The sequence below is a fragment of the Pleurodeles waltl genome, chromosome 4_1 (genome assembly GCF_031143425.1).
Source record: "Pleurodeles waltl isolate 20211129_DDA chromosome 4_1, aPleWal1.hap1.20221129, whole genome shotgun sequence".
NCBI lineage: Eukaryota > Metazoa > Chordata > Amphibia > Caudata > Salamandridae > Pleurodeles > Pleurodeles waltl.
In genome coordinates, this window is record NC_090442.1 from 229,418,990 (window position 1) to 229,440,203 (window position 21,214).

Consider the following 21,214-nt stretch of genomic DNA (forward strand, 5'->3'; position numbering starts at 1 on the left):
ATGCTTACAAATTTAACTAGAGAAAGTGTAGATTTAAAGGAATTGAAAGAACCCGGAGTTTGGGAGAAAATTGGAAAAGGATTTGCTTCTGTGGGAAATTGGCTCAGCAACGTTTGGAACGGATTGTTACTAAAAATAGTAAAGGGAATATTAATAATATTAATTTGTCTATTAGGTTCTTGGGGAATATGGAAAGCTTTCAAAATGTTAAAAGCAAGGAACAAAAGAAAAAGAGAAGAGAAAATAGAGAACAAAATGGTGGAAATTTATAGGGAGAAGTCAAAAGGGACTAAAAGAAAAAGGGAATTGACTGAAGTGCCAAATTACTATACAGAATCTTAATGGAATAAAATTTGTGGGTAGATTTGATGTGATGACATAATTAGTCATCAGAGGAGGGATTGATGACGCAGAAAAAAGAGGGTTCGACATCTATTCATGTACACTGTGTAACCGACATATATATTGAAGTGTGATTTTAAGTAAAAGAAATAATGTACGAGGGAAATTGTGCCCTCGGGGCAGTTCGCCATCATTATAAACGAGCTTTATTAATCATGAAGTATTAAAAATGTATTAATCCGTCATAATCGCAAATGTATGCCATGATTTCTTGTTTGAAAACTGTTTTGCTTAGCTTAAATTTAGTACAGGCTTTGGCCTAGTTGCTTGGTTTCAAATTCTAACTGCGTGATTCTTTTTTTCCTTGAATTAATGAAATATATTCTTGCTTGAAATTGTATTTTTCCAGTAGAAACTGGCTGGTACACTTATCTCCAAGGTTTCGTGCTAGGCCGGTTACATCCCTTTTGATACAAGGTCAGTCTCTGCAGGTGCGGACAATGAAGGTACAGATAGTAAAATAATTGGCAAACCATGATACAATTTGTGTTCCAAGGCGCCAAGGACAGTGTATGCATAAATGGGCGCTAGTAAAAGACAATTTTGATTGGACAATTTGAAGCCAACCTATGAACCCTCCAATGGAAGACCCTACAGAATTTGGAATGTTTCTTACTTAAACCCACCGGACAAAGAGAAGTCAGCCATTTTCCTCGATGCCAGTTTGAAGCCTGATGCCAGACTCCATTTTGGACGACACCCTGATGCCCTTTTCTCTATCTGAGAGAAAGAGACTTTAAGAATTCTCACCCTAGAGACTTTAACTTTGATTTGCCCCGTCTTGCCCATGCAGTAACTTTGCCCTATTCTCCTTGCCGTTGAAAGGAAGCTTGCCCTTAACTTTGCCCCTTTGAAATTTGCCCCATGCTGATCAACCGGTACCTGAAGGACGAAGACTTTTCTCGAATGCTGATTGTATTTGGTAAATATGAAAGGATAAATGTATTATGCATTGTGTTTTTTTTCCTTTTAGGTACCAACTGCTATTTTGATAGGATCCTAGCTAGAACTTTTCCAAATTTGTGTTGACTAAATTCGTTTTGCATGAAGTCCCACATGCCAATGCTAATTAGAGGTTAGTCGAGGTATTCATTCAATGTACCATGAAGAATTGAAATCTTGTTATGCTGACCGAATGTATGCAATTAGTCAAATACAGTTAGTCACATTGGTGATTTGCATTGCTATAACAGAGTGTATCATTATTCAGATTTTACGTAGATTGCGTTTCTTCCGCAGTTATGGACAGCTAGTAATGTTCATATACATATATCAATGGGTTTTGAGACACATATATATCGTGCTAGCTTTGTTAATATAGGGAAATAAATTCACTAACTTTTAATAAACTGGTGTGGTTATTCATGACTGAAAGGTCATGGTGCGCAGAAATATCAACTGTTATTGATTTCTGATGTGTTATATTGATCTATTAATTGAGTATTGATTATCGATTACAACAGTTATTGATTATTGATTTGAGTGACTCGACTATTGAGGATGAGGAGAGCCCGACTCGGTTAAAAGATTTCACCGACCTCCAACGTGTCCAGGTACAGGTAATTTATAAGGGCTGGACGCGTTATCACTAGTAATACTTTTTACACCTTATAGTACAGACCACCACTTGCTCGCCAATATCCAATTCTAGCAGCAAGGGAAAGTAACTCATCCAACAGGCACTGAAAGCAGTGAAAATATGGGAAGGTGGGTTTGCCAAAGTCATCCTAAGATAAATACCACCAGGTATGTCAAAATCAGTAAATCATTAATGTTTTTAACATTTATATAATCTGGAAATTTAGCTAAATTCAAATCAGAATGCACATTGACGTAAACTTAAGTTAAAGTGTCACGAGCCCAAATATAAGGAATGCAACTGGGCTCCATGACCAAGTTGAAGTGTCAAATACAGTCACATTTTCGGTGCATTTGCCCCTCAGACCCATGAGTTTCTTTCTACCACACTTGCTGCACTAATGATTGCTATATCCACAATTACTTTACGAGCAATCTTAGAAGAGAAGGAAGGAGGCCAGGGGAGGAATTACATGATTTCGGTTCAACTAGTCTTAACATGCACAACACTCTCCCTAGAGAATTAGTTTGTAAGGAATGTATGTGACCCATAGTAGTGAAAACTGAGGTATGTGCAACAAGTACCACTCTTATGCAAGTTGTGACACATCCAGTTTGGGAGTCGCAGTGCAGTCAGTCAGTGGGACTCAATTGTATCAATTATGGCCTTTTACCGGAGGTGCTCTAGGACCACGATAAGTAGGGTCACATTAACAAGTGCCCCTTTTAGCAGAGCTGGTCAAGTCTGACTCCGGGAGGTCCTGTTGGATACCGCAGAACTTGCCAGTACTTTTACTTGAAAAGTACTTTGAGGCACACAAACACGACGCACAGAATATAGAAAAGGTCAGTGGGGAAGAACAGTTTTGAACAACTTCTAATAGGCCTTGTAAGTTTAACAAGGGTGCAAATCAGGTACAATAAAAAGTTAGCCCACTAGGTTTATGTAACCCTTTGTTGTAATACTTTATGTAATTTTTTGAAAACCGATAAAAGCATAGCATAGAAAACCAATTAAACATTATTCCCAATAAATTACAACCTAAAATATTAAAACCGGATTACAGTACGTCAAAAAATAATGTATTTGTTAAAACCTTTTGCCTAACCGGTAAAATCGCGGAATCAGTATAAAGATGACACTACTTCCAGTTAATTGCTTTCGCAATTAACCCGAACATCAATTAGGCTAAACTGTTAACCTTTATGCTCAGCTTATTTGATCGAAGTCTCCTTGCCCCAGAAAAATACCTGGTGACACCAAACAGAACATATTCCCTAATATCTCATCTTGCTTTCCCAGTAATGTGCAATTCTCATAAGCTTGCAGACAGTACCAAGACACCTCCTGCGAGGTAGTGTATGAGCTGGACAAAAAAAAAAATAAGTGGTTATCTGTCTCAGCCATGTCGGACAAACTGGGTAGTTTTCAGATGCAGATCCCTTTGCATCCCATTTGCTGGTTAAAGGAGCAAGCTGCAAAATGCCGAACCTAAACTTCATATAGTCTTTTTGCATGCGGAGGGCTTATTCCGTCCAGGTACGGCTCAAATTTAACACTACGTTTGTGATTTTAAAACTGGTCAGTAATACTCCCCAGTTTATGGCTGCTCCAAGTTTATTACAGTGTGTAATCCCGAAAAGCTTTCAGGTTGACAATAGTACCTTTCGTTAAGGTAGCAGGAGATTTCCACACCTCCTCCATCTTAACAGTTTATGTAAGATGTTGAATTCGCTTAACCATGGACCACAGGCTTGTTTATCGGTGTTAATTAGTTCTACCAATGTTCCCATATACACAGCCAGCTCCGAGGTGAACCACAAACGTACCCAATATGCCAAGGGCCTTATTATGTGAAGGGCTGTAGAAGCCCAGTGTGGCCGATTTTCTTTAATAAAAGGTCAATACAAAGGGGTATGAGAGGGTGTTTTGAGGAAGACTGAGAAGAGATCTGATCAATGTGTTCTTTGTTTGTGCAAGAAAAGATACATCAGCGCCCCATACATTGCCCCAACAATCGTTATAGTTCTGTACAGTTCAATGGCCAGTGTTACAGTGCCATTTGAAGTGGTCCTGTATTCTCGACCTATGGCATAGGGTCGCCTTATTTTTCTCTACCTGGGGAACCCAGGGGACGTTATCAGCCAGTCCTACACCAAAAGAATCAACGTGTCTGACCTGTTCAAGGGACACCCCACCAAGAACATCCCGCCCTTGAAGAACCAGAATGGGTTCAGGGTCATGAGTTTCGATTTGGAGGGATTTACCTACATGCCTCTTATGGCACAAAATTTTGCAAAGCTATCCAGAAGGGTTTGGTGCTCCAGATTTGGGAAGCATATCAGCAAACATGAATATTGTCAGACTTACGCCTGCAGCCACTCAACAGCTCCATTTATGTACAAGGTGAACAGTGTTGGGGCTAGCACACAGCCTTGCCTGACCCCTCAATTTATTGGAATCCTTGGGGTAAGGTCACAGCCCGAATACCCACTGACATGTGGATACGTATTTGAGTCTAGAAACTTTAGCGTTCTAAGGTCAACTGGGATACCATGTCAGTCAAGGACCCTTCAGAGGTTTTCCCTTGGGACTAAAATCAAAAGCCGCCCTCAAATGTAAAACCTTGCCCGTTTCCATCATGGAAAAAATTCGATGCGAAAATTCATTGGGCTTGCAAGTAAACCATAGTACAATACCGCTAAGAGGCCTGTAGAGTCTTAAATAATCACCTTTGGGGGGGGGGGGGGACGATGGGGGGGAAATCAGTGGTCTTGAGGTTTTGTCACATTATTTACACAAGAAAGAACTGTCTTTAACAATACTTTCCACAAGCAATAGAGCATGAAGTTTGAACATTTACTCGAGGGTATCTTAAAGCTAAAGTAATATTAAGGCAGATCTTGTTCAGAGGTATCATTATCAGTAGCCAAACCTAAAACATGTAAAATGTTGACATAAGATAGCTCCCAGGAGAGACCATCAAAAACTCCTAAAGCCCTTCTTTAATGCACCTTGTGGGCTGAGTCCACGATCTTGTGTTCCTTGTTGCCCAGCAGCCAGGACCCTTAGTTCGAGTGCAGAGTTTTTTTTAACACAAAACAGGAACAAAGAACATATCCCCTTTTACTGTACCTTTGCTGGGATACACATTTTCTCCAGTGGAACAGCCACCACTGATGAAAAACATTTGGTAACCCTACCAGAGCAATGTAGTCAGACGCACTTTTCCACTCACCCAGCAGTCTGTGTGAACTGAAGGAAACCACACATTGTCCTCCCACCTCATAAGAACAATTTCTTCAGTCACCATCCAATACTGGAAGACTGAGACTCACCACCACATGGCACAGAGGAAAAGTGTGGCAGCATGTAATAATATGGCAGATGGAGCAGCATCCCCATTCAATGTGTGGAAGCTAAACCACAATAATCACCTGAACCCCAATACTTGATCACACCAAAATAATTTGGTTCTAGAGTCTTCAGGTGATCTAGCAGGTGAATTTAGCAAAGTTAAACAGAATACAATACTCGAAGCATAAAAGACTGAGTTCTAGATCAAATATAGGGCATAGATAGATCTATTACAGAATAGTTGAAAAGATGGTACACAGAAAAAAAAGCATGAAATTGCCATGAGGACCTTAATACAGAAATAAAGATGAATGCAAAATCATAAAACCATATAGTCCCTAGTTTTTGTTGTTGTTTTATTTTTATTGATTTAGATCACATAACAGTCCGGATATGCATCGGATATAACATTACTGCTTGCGTAATTGTACTGCCAATACAATTTCGGGTAAGCAGAGTAACTGTATTCAAAGATCTGAAGATGAAAAGAGAAATAGAAACATACAGAAATGTAGTGTAGAAACTACCTGTGGGTTGCCCTGTGCGGGAGGGAAGGGACGACAAAAGGGGGAAGCCAGGTGAGGGGGGACCGGAGGGGGAAGGAGAGGTCAAGGTGGCGGGGCGGCCATCATACCATGTATGCCCATGCTGGAGTTATAGGCAGCTCCTCAGACGGGCTAGAGGAGGCTTTCTTTTGCGTATGCGATTAGTTACATTCGTTCCCATCAATTGATATTTAAAACAGTGTGTGTATGGTATTGAGGTAGCTGCTCATGTGTTTCCTTCTTTGTCCTCGTGTTACATCGCCGCATGAGTGTGCGTAATGTGTTGAAGATAAAGCTGCTGGTATCTCAAGGTGGTAGAGTGTCATCTTTGTTCTCCATTAGGATAATGAGGGAATCCCATGTATCCACCCCCTTGACCGTCACTCCCCTGTCTTGAAGAGAATGCAGTACCTGCACCTCTGCCCTGGCCTAGTGCAACAGCTTGCCTGTCCAACAGTGTGTGTCCGGCACACTTGGTGCCTTCCACTGCATCACCAGGAGGTGTTTAAATAAAACAAACGCCAGGTCAATGCACCTGTGTGCAAAGGTTTCCCTCCTGACAATCCCTAGTAAAACAGGATGTGGGCGTGGGAGATAACGGATGACCCAACCATTCAGCCGTCATTGAAGTTATGTTTTGCCATGCCCCCAGCACAGGAGGACAATCCCACGTCATATGAAAAAGTGGCATCTTGGTCAACACATCTCGGGCATTCCTGGCTAGCTTGTGGGGACATACGCCAGAGCCTATGTGGGGATAGGTAGGTTTGATGTAAGTAATTAAATTGCGTGTATTGGAGTCAAAGGATTGTGTGATACTTCGTGTGTCAAACTAAGTGCTGTGTTCCATGCCTGCTGTGTCAATGGTGTAGAGAGAACCATGTCCCACCTAGCCTTCGCCTTTGCCTGAGCCACCTCTGGGCTCGCTCGCAGAGTTATATATATCCGAGATGTACTGAGCTGTGTGCCCAAACCAGCTAGTAGTTTGTGTAGAGTAGGGGCCTTCGGGGTTCCCGTTCCCCGCATTTCCATATGGCACATACAAGCTGGTGTAAAGCACAGCATGTTATAAACCAACCTTGGCCCAGGTCGTGGGGACTCGCAAGACCTGCATAGGACAGGAATTTACCTTCCTCAAAAATGTCTATTGTTTGTATGCCCTTTGTGGGCCAAGAAGACAGTCTGTGCTGTCCAGCCATCTTCCAGATATTCGGGATGGACATCAGGGGAATCCTAGGTGAGTATAATGTGGCCCGACTCCCCTCCAACACGTAGCAACACCAGTTCCATCGAGTTACGTTCAACAGGATGTTAAGTAGGTGCAAAAGGCCACTGTGGTCTAGCAGCCATCACAGCACATGAGTATAACCCAGGGAAGCATATACCATTCGAGCTTCTGAGCTTAGGGAGTCCTGCATCCAGCACAAAGTCCAGTGTATCTGTGCAGCTGCATAATACAGCTCGTAGTGCGAGGCACCTAGTCCTCCCTGCGTTAGCGGTAAGTATATTTTGGCTAGAGCCACCCAACATCATCCATTGCCCCACACTAAGTTGGTCAACAGGCTGTTCAGAGTCCCAAAAAAAGCACGAGGAAGTATCAGAGGTAGTGAAGAAAAATGATATAATAGCCACAGAAAATCATCTTTGCGATCGCCACTCTCCCCAACGGGGACAAGTGGAATGAACACCAAAAGGGTAAGGAGCCTCTGATGGATCTGATCACACGTCCCAGGTTGCCTTGTCTGAGATCCATAGCATTATGGTATAAATGTATCCCAACGTATTTGAGGGTTGTATAACACCATGGCAAATCATATCAAGGCCGTGGGCCATCAAGACTCCGGAACCAGTCTCATCGGAAATCGACAGGACTTTGTACAATTCACATGCAAGCCAGAGAGGACTCCAAATAAGTCCAGAAGCCGCAGTAAGTCCGGAAGGGACTCAGCAATAGCGCAGGTATATTAGTGCATCGTCTGCATATAGGGAGACTATTCAATATGCATCCCCATCTAGTATGCCCCATTCTGGAGCTATACTCCTTAGCTGTGCAGTCAGCGGTTCAATCATCAACACAGTGAGAGGGGACAGCCCTGCCGTCCGATATGATCCCACCTGTTTTAACCCTTGATTTCAGACCTTGCTATAAGACATTTATCCAACACATAAATGTTTTGCCGAAACCCATGCGCCTCAGTGCCTCCATTAAAAAGGAGGAGACTAGAGTATCGAATGCCTTTTCTATATCTAAATGATACCGCTACGCATTCATACTCCAGTTCCGGGGTCTCCGCCAGGAGCCTTAATAGGCATCGTATCTTAATGAAGGTGTTGCGACCAGGTATAAAGCCTGATTGGTCCGCATGAACCAGGGACGGCATCAGCCGGAGGAGGCGATTCACCAGTACCTCCCCCAATAATTTACAGTCTAAGTGCAACAGTGATAAGGGGGAAGACACCACCGGATGTCTAGTTGACTACGGCCCGGTTTAGGGAGAACCACTTATCGCTTTGCATTGTGATTCTGGGATCCGACCCTCAATGAAGGCCTCATTTAATACTTCCAGATAAGATTTAAGTAACTGTGCGGAAATGTACGGTAGTACTCTGCTGGTAAGCCATCGCTGCCCGGAGCTTTATTGTGGGCTAATTGGCATAAAGCCTGCTGAATCTCTTCCAGGTCTATGGGCTTCTCCAGTTCCAGCACCTGTAACACAGACAGGTAAGTCAAGTGGAGCGCCTTAAAGTCCTTCAAGTGACCTGGTTGAGGGGGTTGGGGGGTTGTGCGTGTACAAAGTACTATAGTATTGCTTAAATGCTTTGTTTATTTCTGATTGTGTTGACTGACACCAGATTCTAGCCGAATGGCACTTATGGGTGTGCGCTGTTCATCACTTAGTAGCAGCCTACTAGAGCGGTCCCCCTCGGAGTGCATCCGGGCTACATAATAACAGTCAAACTGCCGCAAACGCGAATCGATCTCAGTCCATTTCACATGTGTCGTACCCAGATCTTCCAGCTTCACTGTGCCCGACGCCACACCTCGTTCCACCTCACAGAGCTCCGTCTCAGTCTGTTGCAACTCACGTGTGAGCATGCATCGCACCCCCCCTCCCCAGCCGTCGACACACACAGGCCCCTCACCACCACTTTGTATGCGTCCCATTCCATTGCCCGTGAGGACGCGGTCTCCCCAATAAGTGTTAATGTACTCCGCTAGTTCTGTACGAAACGGGGGATCTAGCAACAGGCTTGGTTGTAGGCACCATGTGGGGACGCGTGTAAGCGTTTTGCCCCACTGAACGGAGGCCATCAAAGGACAGTGATCGGATATGGTTTTCACCAAGTATGAAGCCCTAGTAAAGGTGTGAGTCAGCCCATAAGAGCTGAGCAGCAAATCTTTTCGGGTGTGGATGCGATGAACCGGGGAGAAAAAGGAATATACCATCTCTAATGGATGTAGATATCTCCACACTTTATTAATTCTCCTTTCTAGCATCCAAGACTGCAGCACCTGGGAGGTTTTCCTACTAGGGCCTTCAAGTGGGGGAGGGGGGTGAGATCTGTCCATATCTATGTTTGGCATGCAATTAAGATCACCGCCCCATATATTTGGCAGCAACGGATCCCGTAGAAGTTGTGAGGTGATTGACAACAGAAAGTCACCCTGTTTTGCGTTTGGGGCATATAGCTCCACTATAACTAGTGGTCTCTCATCCAGGGTCCCCTCTGATTGGACATATCTGCCCTCTTCATCTATTTTATTGCATTCTACAGTGTAAGGAACTCCTGGGGCAATCCACACTAACACCCCCTTCACGTATGCGGATGTCTTGGTACCATATGCCAATCCGGGCTATTTCCTACTAAGACTACTCAGGTCTTATGTTGTGAGGTGCATTTCTTGCAGTATAGCTATGTGTATTTATGTCGTTTAAGATATGCGTATATCCTGCAACGCTTAGAGGCACTAGCCATGCTCCGCATATTCCATTTCAAGATATTATACATAGCCATGTCAGTTTAAGTGCAGGAGAGCGCGGCATGACATGCGCTGATTAACGTCAATGCTGGGTTGGAAATATCACGACAATCCCCATCATCCACACCCCCTCTCCCCCAGCACCCTCCGCCCCCCCCCCCCCCACCTAACCCACCCACTGAGCATGAAAAACGCTGTATATAAGAAAAAAAAAAAAGTGTGAAAGAAAAGAACTTACGGGGCTGAGCCCAACTTGTAACACTTTGGCACGACAGGTGCCTTTAGAAACAACTGTCTGAACTAGTTCCTTTTGGAGACCCATATGGGTATAGGGAGGCATAGATGGAAAAGATGTGAGGACTGCAGTTCATGGCCCACTCCGGATATTCTGCCCTCCTGTGCCGTCCCAGGCGCTCCACCGCCCATATGAGTGAAGATGACCAAGTCTATTTCAGGCGGTGCGACAATGCAGGCCAGCAGGCATGACCCGTAACACATGAACATAAGAGTTGACATTTCTCACCCACAATCACAAGGGCAGGCATGCGCCAATCTATGTGTTCCACTATGATGCTCCTCTGTCCCATAGGTTATCCAGCTAGATTACACCCAACCCACAGCGAAAGGTGGCTTTAAATGTCATCAGCTGTGCGTGGGCTAAGTTCTGCGCAAAATATAAACGGAGAGGTAGGAGGACTGGAGCAACTCTGCGGTGAACTTGAGTCAGTAATTGTCCTCTCGATGAGCGGAGCTCTGCGCCACAGCGAACAAATTAGCATCTTTTAAGGCTTGTGCTTAACTTTCCGCCACTTGCGATCTTGACAGGCGTGTCTCAGCCCCAGTTCTTTTCCTCCTTCAGGGGTGAGCCATCCTTCCTGCTTAGTATCTTTCTTAGTTGGGTCCACAAGACCTTTGGCATGCAACGAGGTCTAGGCATCCTCCGGGATCGGGAAGATGAGGGTCCTTTCGCCATCTATCACCCGGAGGCGTGCTGGGAACATAAGTGAATAGGTGATGTTGCTTTTACATAGTAATTGCTTAACTCGTGAAAGAGGCCAGTTTACGTTGTACCTCCACAGTATAATCAGGATAGGCCGTGATGACATTGTTGTCCATTCGGATGGGGCCTAGGGCTCTAAAGCATTGAAGAATCTGGTCCCTGTCGCTGTAGTTGAGAAAATGTGCAAATAATGGTCGGGGAGTCCCCGGGCACGGTGGTCTGCCCGGTACCCAGTGGGCCCGTTCCACAACCAGCGATGAGGGCACATTGTGCAACAGCACTGTCTCCTTCAACCACCGTTCCAAAAACACTTTGGTGTCTCTACCCATTCCTGGAACCCCAGAAATCTGACATTGTTCTGTCACGAACGGCCTTCTGCATCTTCTGGCCTGCGCTGCAGGTGGGAGATCTCCGCTTCCATTTGCTGTAGCTGTTTTTTCATCTCACCAATGTCGGGTTGAACTGTACTAAGCGCTGTCTCATTAACGGGGACTCTGTTCACCAGTTTACGATGATCCATTCTGAGTAGATTTACCTCCAGTGCCACTGAGTCGATTTTCCCTTCTAATGATGTTTTGGTATCCAACACCTCTGCAGGAGCTTATCAAACTGTGCAGAGTGAGTGCGCAATGTTTCATTCATCTGATGCAGGCGAATGGCCTGGTCATCAGTAGCTCCCGCAGAGGGTGGCATCTCCCCTTCTGCCTTTTGCTGCACCTTGCTTGGTTTGACCATGACCACTTGTGGTTCCAATCTGTGGCGATTCTTCACACCGCCCTGACCCCACACCAAACTCCAGCCTCCTATCTCGCTCTGCAGCGGAGTATGTACTAGCACTCACTTTTATACCATTCCAGGCCTCACTCCGTTGGTTTGTGTTCGGGTGTTCCCAGGGGCCTTCCTTCCAGTTCCATGGACGGGCTGCATTGTCAGCCGGTCCCTGCGTCTGGTAATTTCAAGAAAGGCTTTGCCAGTAGCGCTATCTTTCCTTTCACTTTTGTGAAATTCTGTTTCTACGGTAGTCTGTGTGGCAGTAAAAGCAGTCCCCTACAGTCTCACTTCACTCCCCCAGGGCAATACTTGTAGTGATGTCCGTGATTATTTCTCACTGTTCTGTGGGCTAATGTCAGTCTAGGCTCCCAGCCATGTTGGGGGGGGGGGGGGGGTAAACCCTACTATTGCCATCATCTCCAAATTTCACTATTGAGGCAGGTCAGCTCCATTTGACTGCGTGCCAACCCTGCCCAATATTCTCCACTTATCCTGCGCCTTGTACTAAGGGCCCCAGAGGAGTCAGCTCTTACTGTTGTAGGCCTTGCTGTTGCTCCGATCGGTCAGTCATCCAGCACACTAAAAGGCAGATGCTGGGACAGCGCAGGGCTGGATATATAACTAATATTTGTCGGGCCGCGAGCAGAGCTCTTTATGCAGCGTCCGCTCTGGCCACCATCCTGGCCAAGCTCCCCCCCCACCATTTAGTCCCTAGTTAAGATAAGAATTTGTATAAGAGCTCACGTAACAAGTATCAAACCAAATTGTATTTTGGCTGTTTTGCATGGAGAGATGGCACTAATTTCAAAGCCCATAATTTAGTGATTTAAGGATTTGAAATAGACAAACTTTTGCACTTTACATTTAAAGCTAAATTGGCCCTATAACGTGTTCTCATGGTTCTGATTACACAAAGTGGCCTGCAAGGCATATCTGAAATGGCAAAACAACCTGATGGCCTCTATGGTATAAAGTGTTCTAATAAACACACAGTGAAACCAATTTCAATTTGGTAAATGTTTTCCAGTTGTCAAAGCCAGGCCAGTACTTTTGTGCAGATGTGCTGATCCTACTTGTCATTATTTGATTAATACATGAAAAAAACCGTCATATTCTTGACATTACAACAAGAATTGAGAGGTGAAAAAGTGTTTCCCCAGAGTAAAGTTAAATTACATACAATAAAGGGGAAAAAAAAAAGAGCAATTTGCGAATTGTCAAACGTGCTTCAGTACTTACCCTCGCTTGTCAGTCCCCAACCACTGACGACACAGAGCATTCCAACCTCAAATCGGTCATCTGAATGTGGAAGGCAGATGGGTTGTGCATACGTACCTAAAGGAGGAAGGGAAAGAAGGACATCAAACCCAGATTTTTAGAGTGGTCTTAGTGGTCTGATTGTGTTCCAAGCTCCTTATGAAAGTGAGGAAGGCTGAATTAGCCAAATATATCCTATAGCGAAAAGTGGTATGTCTGCATGAGATGAGGGAAAATGCTTGAAATGTGGATTTTTTTTTTTTTTTTTTAAATAGCACTTTTTGGAAGGCCACATGTTAAATCCAGGATGCAGAAGTATTGAAAGAAATACTTTGACAGTACTATAGGACTACCATGTATCAGGTCTTCTACCCAACTGCTCGATTACATAGAATGCAGAATCCCCCCCCATAGCAACAAAACAGAAACTACACCTTGAACATAAACAAATGTATGCACATTTACATGTATGAAATATAACATTCTCCCTTGAATGCAGGCCTAAACAAGAAATCACAAGAGTCAAATATAATCATTTAACTTTACAGGAGGATCACATTCTACTTTTCTCCACCTCTCGATGAGTACTAGTTCCACATTCATAACCCAAAATACACACTTGGACTGTTTTTCACCTTGCTTAATATCACCTTCACCAAACTCTTTAATAGACAAAACTAGGCCCATGATGTTTCCACCCTCTCCGTTACTATTCCAGTCTTAACTCACACATGAAACCTTCCCTCTAGAAGAAGTGTTGACATTGTTAAGAAAAAAAAAAAAAGTAGTAAGTCCTTACATACTAATGCAAAACGTCGTATGAGCCCACATTTTTTACATTCTTTGCCCAGTGGAGGACAGAGGAGATGACTGTGCATGCTTTGTGCTGTCACATACAATAATGACTTCTTTCAGGTCTTTTGTACGCATTTTGTCCACTCCCATGTGAACTTCCACTCTTCACACTACACATACTCAAATGACATTTGCTCTCTTTATTCAAAGATTTCATCCACTTTTCGGACTATTCCAATGCTTTGGTGGCATAAATTACATCCTGCAAATTCAGATCACCCATAACTGCTCCTTAACATTTTTGCTCGACATATATGATGATTTGACCCCTTATCTCATCTGTAATAGTTCCAAAATTGCAGTTTATGGATAGGTAAACTAGTAAGAAAGGTCAAGCCAGCCAAAGACTCCAACACTACCAGAACAGCATGCTGTACACTAGTGCTCAAACACAATTTCCAATGACTAGAGAAACAAGTCCGTACTTAAAACCTCATCAAATCAACCAAGAAAGAAGCACTCACTGCCAGATTCCACTCCGCATCCAAAAACACAAAATAAATCTTCCAAATCAAGGAGTTTGCCAACCCTACAGCCACAGAGACCACCAGCCACCCATCCCAGGAGCTCTGTGACTCAGACTACTTCCACAACAAGCGTTCTGCCATATACAAGGACTTCGAACCCCAGCCATCCACGCCCAGCCAACTGCTAGTAATCAATGCCCACTTGCCACTCGAATAAACACCTGGTTTCTTCCCCCCCCCCGCCCCCCCAATCACAGAACAGACCACAGCAGCCATCATGGCCTCCATCCACTGAGGGGGGCCCCCCACTGGCCGCTGCCTCCACCGGCTCCTCAACCTTGGCTCCAGCGTCATCAGTAAACTTGCCAACATCCTCAACACCTCAATCTCCATGGCATTCTTACCCAACCAATGGAAGCACACTGAGGTCACCCCCCCCCGCCAACCCTCTGCTGAACAATGACCTCAAGGACTACAGACCCATCTCCCTACTCTCCTTCCTGAAATGTTCTTGAGTAGGCAATAAGCCAAGAGCTCATGGAACACTTCGAACAAAACCACCTTCAACCCATCACAATCTGGCTTTCAAACAAACCACAGCACTGAAACTGCACTCTTAACAGTCATGGATGACATCAGGACACTGACAGAGGGGAATCAGTGGCCCTGATCCTCCTCGATCTCTGCAGCAATCGACAGTGTCCCACTATATCCTCTTCAACAGAATCCATGACCGAGGTACTTATCAAAACATCCTCAAATGGATCGCATCGTTCATCTCAGGCTGCACTCAGCATCTACCTTCCCCACTTCACCTCTGCACCAAATAACATCAACTTCTGCATACCCCGGGGAACCCTCCCTCAGTCCCACCCATTTCAACAGCTACATGACCCTCCTTTGCACACATTGTCAGATCACATGGACTTAACATCTTCTACCCAGATGACACAAATTGATCCTCTCACTGACAGGACCCACTCAACACCAAAACCAGTTTCCCCAATGCCATGACTGAAGCAGCATAGATGATATGGATGCCTCCAGCTAACTACTGACAAAATGGAGGTCCTGATCTTCAGTAACACCTCCATCTGGGACTACAGTTGGTTGCCTACAGAATTTGGACCCACTCCAACCCCATCAGACCATACGTGCAATCTCAGAATCATTCTCAACAACCAACTATCCATAGAGAAACAGGTAATCTCTGCCACCCCCTGCTTCTATATCCTCCAAATGCCCACCGCACCTTCAGGTGGACCCCTACAGACTCCAGAAAAACAGTAATGCACACCCTGATCACCAGCTGCCTCAACTATGGCAACGTGCTCTATGCCGGAATTTCCTTCCACCTTCTCAAAAGATGCCAAACTCTTCAGATCACCAGCCTCATCCTGGACCTTCTCAAATAAGCAAGCATCACACCCCCTCAAACAACTCCACTGGCTTCCCATCCAGAAGAGATGCTGCATCAAGATCCTCACTCATCTACAAAGCACTACATAACATCGGCCTGGCCTACACCGACCAGCTCCTGAACTTCCAAGTCCTCTCCAGACTCCTTTGCGTCACAACCTCACACATCCCCCGCATCTCTCTGCATCCAGCACAGCCACAGCGGAGGCCACTGCTTCTCTCACATAGCAACCAAATACTGGAACAGCCTGCCCCTCCAGATCAGAATGGCCCACTCCCGGTCAGATTTCAGAAAGAGACTCAAGACGTGGCTGTTCCACTCTGAAGCGGCTACCCAAGCACCCAGATACCCCTAGGGGTGACAGTGCTGCGCTATATCAAATGGCTGATTCTAGTTATGCAATGAACAACAACAACTAGCATTACACAGGTCAGTTTCTGCCAAACAGGATCAATACTTAAGAGGAGGGTCCCACAAAGGAAAACAAACTAGCATATCAGGCTGCTGTGTGGAATCCAAGATGTACTTTGACATGCTGCAGACTTCCCTCAGAAAATGCATCTATTTAGCAGCACCATAGCCACATTAAGGTCAACAAAAGTAGTCAAATAAAACTCCCAGAATTAGTTTAGTAAATTTAATAAAATGTAGCAATTAAAATGATAGACCATGAGTTGAGAAATTTTAATTACATTTTTTTATATATATATATTTTTTTTTCATAAAGAAAAAACAGAAAGCCTAATAAGTTAATGTAATCCTTGATGTTGTAGACTAGACATAGGCACCTTTCCCTGCAGAGCATAGTCAAACTGTTTGAACTGGTAAACACTTATTGTTGGACTTTTTTGCTTATGCAGGGTCATCCCCAATCTTGCCTCCTGCCTCCTAATTTTTTCTGACCTGTTGCTTTTGGCTTTTGAACTCCGAGCACTTTACCACTGCTAACCAGGGCTAAAGTGCATATGCTCTGTGTAAATTGTATGCGATTGGTTTATCCATGATTGGCATATTTGATTCACTAATAAGTCCCTAGTAAAGTGCACTAGAGGTGCCAGGGCCTGTAAATCAAATGCTACTAGTGGGCCTGCAGCACTGGTTGTGCCACCCACATAAGTAGCTCTGTAATCATGTCTCAGACCTGCCACTGCAATGTTTGTGTGCAGTTTTAACTGTAAATTCGACTTGGCCAGTGTACCCATTCGCCAGGCCGAAACCTTCTCCTTTCATACATGTCAGGCACCTCTAAGGTAGGCCCTAGGTAGCCCCAAGGGCAGGGTGAGTGTATGGTTAAGGTAGGACATATAGGGGGTCATTCAGACCTTGGCGGACGCCGTCCGCCAAGGTACCGCCGACAAATGACCGCACCGCGGTCAAAAGACCGCGGCAGCCATTCAAACATTTCCGCTGGGCCGGCGGGCGCTCTCCAAAAGAGCGCCTCCCGGCCCAGCGGAAATGCCCCTGCAACGAGGACGCCGGCTCAGAATTGAGCCGGCGTAGTTGCAGGGGTGCGACGGGTGCAGTTGCACCCGTCGCGTATTTCAGTGTCTGCAAAGACGACACTGAAATACTTTGTGGGGCCCTCTTACGGGGCCACGCGGCACCCCCTACCGCCATCCTGTTCATGGCGGGTTTCCCGCCATGAACAGGATGGCGGTAGGGGGTGTCTGAATCCCCATGGCGGCGGAGCACGCTCCGCCGCCATGGAGGATTCAATGGGGCAGCGGTAAACCGGCGGGAGACCGCCGGTTTACCCTTTCTGACCGCGGCTGAACCGCCGCGGTCAGAATGCCCTTGGGAGCACCACCAGCCTGTTGGTGGTGTTCCCGTGGTCGGTGACCCTGGCGGTCACTGGCCGCCAGGATCAGAATGACCCCCATAGTAATGTGTTTTATATGTCCGGACAGTGAAATATTGCTAAATTCGTTTTTCACTGTTGCAAGGCCTGTCCCTCTCATAGGTTAATCTGGGGGCTACATTTAAATCTGATTAAAGTGTAGATTCCCTTTGGGAGCGGATGGACATCAGTAGTTTGGGGTCTATGAGCTCACAATTTAAAAATACATATTTTAGTAAAGTTGATTTTAAGATTGTGTGTTTGAAAATGCCACTGTTAGAAAGTGAGCATTTTCTTGCTTATACCATTTTTGTGGCTCTGCCTGTTTGTGGATTCCCTGTCTGGGTCAGTTTGACAGTTGGGCTGGTTGCACCTCACACTAGACAGTGACACAAAAGGAGCTGGGGTGTAGTCTGCATTTCCTGAAGAGCCATCTGTGCTAGGAGGGAGGGGGGTGTGGTCGCTTACACCTGAAAGGGCTGTGCCTGTCCTCACACAATGCAGTCTCAGACCCCCTGGTGAGTGTCTGGGGGCTGGCCTGGGCAAGGCAGGATTTCACATTGAAAAGAGACTTTACTTTGAAGTAGGCCTACTTCAAAGGAGAAATTGGGTATAACAAGGGCACCCAAAACCACAGACTTTAGATCACTTCTGGACATTAAGAGGAACCTCTGCCTGGAGAAGAGCTGAAGACCAGTGCTGCCCTGCCTGTGACTGAGCTTTGTGGAGCTATCCTGCAGATGCTGCTTCTGCCAGAGTAAGAGGGCGAAGACTGGACTTTGTGTGCCTTCCATCTTGTGAAGAAATCTCCAAGAGCTTGATTTAGAGCTTGCCTCTTGTTTCAAGTCTCAGGGACAGCAAAGACATCTCTGCCAGCACCTGGAGTCTCTGGAGAGACTCCTGCTCTGACAAGTGGTGCCCTATCCAGTCCCGGGGCCCTTGAAAGGAAAGCTGGTGGAAATCCAAGGAAATCGACTTCGGATCGACACCCCTGCTGAATCCGGGGACGCCACCTACAACAGACTCCGTGATCTTCGTTGGAACGCGATGACCTTCGCAGGCCTGATGCCGCTGTAGCCCCGCTGAAGTCCGCGACTCCGTAGAAGTCGCCGCACCACGTCGTGACAGACGCCACTCGAAGTGCGCAGATTCAACGTTTCGCACAGACGCCGCGATCCCCGACTTCGCGCATCGACTTTTTTTCACTCTTCAAAGGTACTGTACTTGGGGGTCTACGCAACTCCGTGTCCAGCACCGCTGGTGTCAGCTTGCTGGGAGCGACTCAGTCACGATGCTGTGTCAACACCTCAATGAAACATTGTGTTTCTAAGCGCTATTTTTTAGTTTAATCTTTAAAAACTCATAACTTGACTTGTATATGTCATATTTTTGTCGTTTTGGTCTTGTTTTGTTTAGAGAACACCAGTTTAGAAAAAAAGGAAATGTGTCATTTTGTAGTGTTTTCATTGAGTTACTGTGTGTGTTGGTACAAATACTTTACACCTAGCACTCTAAAGTTAAGCCTACTGCTCCTGCCAAGCTACCAAGGGGGTATTCAGGGGTTAGCTGAGGGTGATTCTCTTTTACCCTGACTAGAGTGAGGGTCCTTGCTTGAACAGGGGGTAACCTGACTGTGAAACAAAGACCCCATTTCTAACACTTATCCTCAGACCTAAAGTCTTTCTTCGAAGCTGTATTTCCTCCACCAAGACTGGGTGCTTTAGACAAAGATGTCTCCACAAGGTTTAGTAATTTGTGCTCAAAAGCTCCAAACAAGACAAACCTAGAAAACGGATTACAAAAAGGTCACATCTTTTAAGGTTGTCTCAGCATCAGGCAGTGGTCCTTTGGGGGTTGAAAACATGTTTATGTCACAACTATAAGGAGGAGTGGTTAATGTCTCCCAGGAAACTCCATTTAGCCACAGTTTCAAGTAAAATGTTTTGGGTACCATGCCGTAATGCAAATGGGAGAAAGGTTTCTCATACACCCAATCAGGACCATAGCCAAAAGTACAATTTCCACTAGTCCTGTTTGCCTATGCAGTTTATACCCTGACACTTCCCAGTCTTTCCAGCTGTAAGAAAAGTAGCTCAGAAGTAGGTACGTCTCAATAAGCTCTGGAACCCCATTTGGCCTTTCTGTAGCACAGGACTTGCACTTGTCACCCAGAGATTCACTCTGGTAAGCAGCAATTCACGGACAGCTGAAGTAAATGATGGTCCTCTTCAAAGGATATTAAAGATGTACCTTTCCAAGACATCTTTGTTTCTATTCTAGCATCTATGTGGTCAGAGACTTACTTTATAGTGGTTATTCAATGATGATTGTCGGCTCCCTGGCAACCTATGAAAATAAACTCCTCACTGTCTCTTCACCTTAATTTTGCAGTATTACCTGCATTATATGGCAAAAGCTTTTGATATGAAGAGGGACTTCCAGATTCAGCTCCAAGTTTAGTTATAAGTCTGACCAGGCTTCTCTCTCAGGGACAGCCTTCTACCCATTATATTAAACCGCCCATCCGCGGCACTCCCCTATTGTCCTGAGATGGGTGATGAATACTAATATTTCTCAGGTATCTTACAAACTTTCCAGACTGTGTGCTTTAGATGAGTCTTGCATAACAGCAGGCCAGGCTCGTTTGCGAATCAACAGTCAACTCTCCCGCTGTTCCCTTCACAGGTGGCAGCTTGGGAATCCCAGGTACCTTTACTCAAATTCTCTCTGCCGTCCTACAAGAAACAATGAGCCAAAAGCCCCACTGCAGACTACCAATTAGGAGGGAAATTGAAAGGTTTTGGAGAGAACCTATTTAAAAAAAAAAAAAAAAAAAAAAAAAAAAAACACAAACACTGCAGAATGCTTTGTGTAGGCAAATCGATTTCGGTTCATAGAAGGGCAGAGTTTAGCTTTGTCTGTAAAATATTCCTGTGACATCGTACTAAAAATCAGCTTTCAATTGCTAACATCCAATTACAAGATGCCATTTTTAGCTGGCCCCTAGCCCACAGCAAACTGACTTTTACACACACACACACACACACACACACACACAAGGCACAGCACATTGCTGTTTCCACTGAAACATGCAACGTAGCCTAACCTTCACTTATTAAATATCATTACACAACTGAGCCTTGTACCCTTGATAGCACACTTACACTTTACTTATTTAAAGGTGTCATATTTTCAATTATGTCACAATAGGATTTAAAATTCTATTAGACATCAAATAGAGACATTCTGGACCCTTTATTGTTGGTAGATGTGAGAAAGTAGCCTCTTTCTAGCCTTGTTACCCCCACTTTTGGCCTGTTTGTGAGTGTATGTCAGGGTGTTTTCACTGTCTCACTGGGATCCTGCCAGCCAGGGCCCAGTGCTCATAGTGAAAACCCTATGTTTTCAGTATGTTTGTTATGTGTCACTGGGACCCTGCTAGCCAGGACCCCAGTGCTCATAAGTTTGTGACCTATATGTATGTGTTCCCTGTGTGATGCCTGTCTGTCTTATTGAGGCTCTGCTAACCAGAACCTCAGTGGTTATGCTCTCTCTGTACAAATGGTCACTAACAGGCTAGTGACCAATTTCACCAATTCACATTGGCATACTGGAACACCCTTATAATTCCCTAGTATATGCTACTGAGGTACCCAGGGTATTGGTGTTCCAGGAGATCCCTATGGGCTGCAGCATTTCTTTTGCCACCCATAGGGAGCTCTGACAATTCTTACACAGGCCT

At 45.1% G+C, this 21,214-nt stretch overlaps 1 protein-coding gene across 2 annotated transcripts in view; it reads right to left on the reverse strand.

Moving 5' to 3' along the window:
• The window catches only part of OVCH1 (ovochymase 1), a 1,177,845-nt gene that overhangs the window by 967,935 nt on the left and 188,696 nt on the right, over positions 1-21,214 (reverse strand). For both annotated transcript variants that reach the window (XM_069228188.1, XM_069228187.1), the window contains exon 6: positions 12,876-12,971. In XM_069228188.1, coding sequence (XP_069084289.1) covers positions 12,876-12,971 — 96 coding nt within the window. The remainder of the gene's footprint in view (positions 1-12,875; positions 12,972-21,214) is intronic.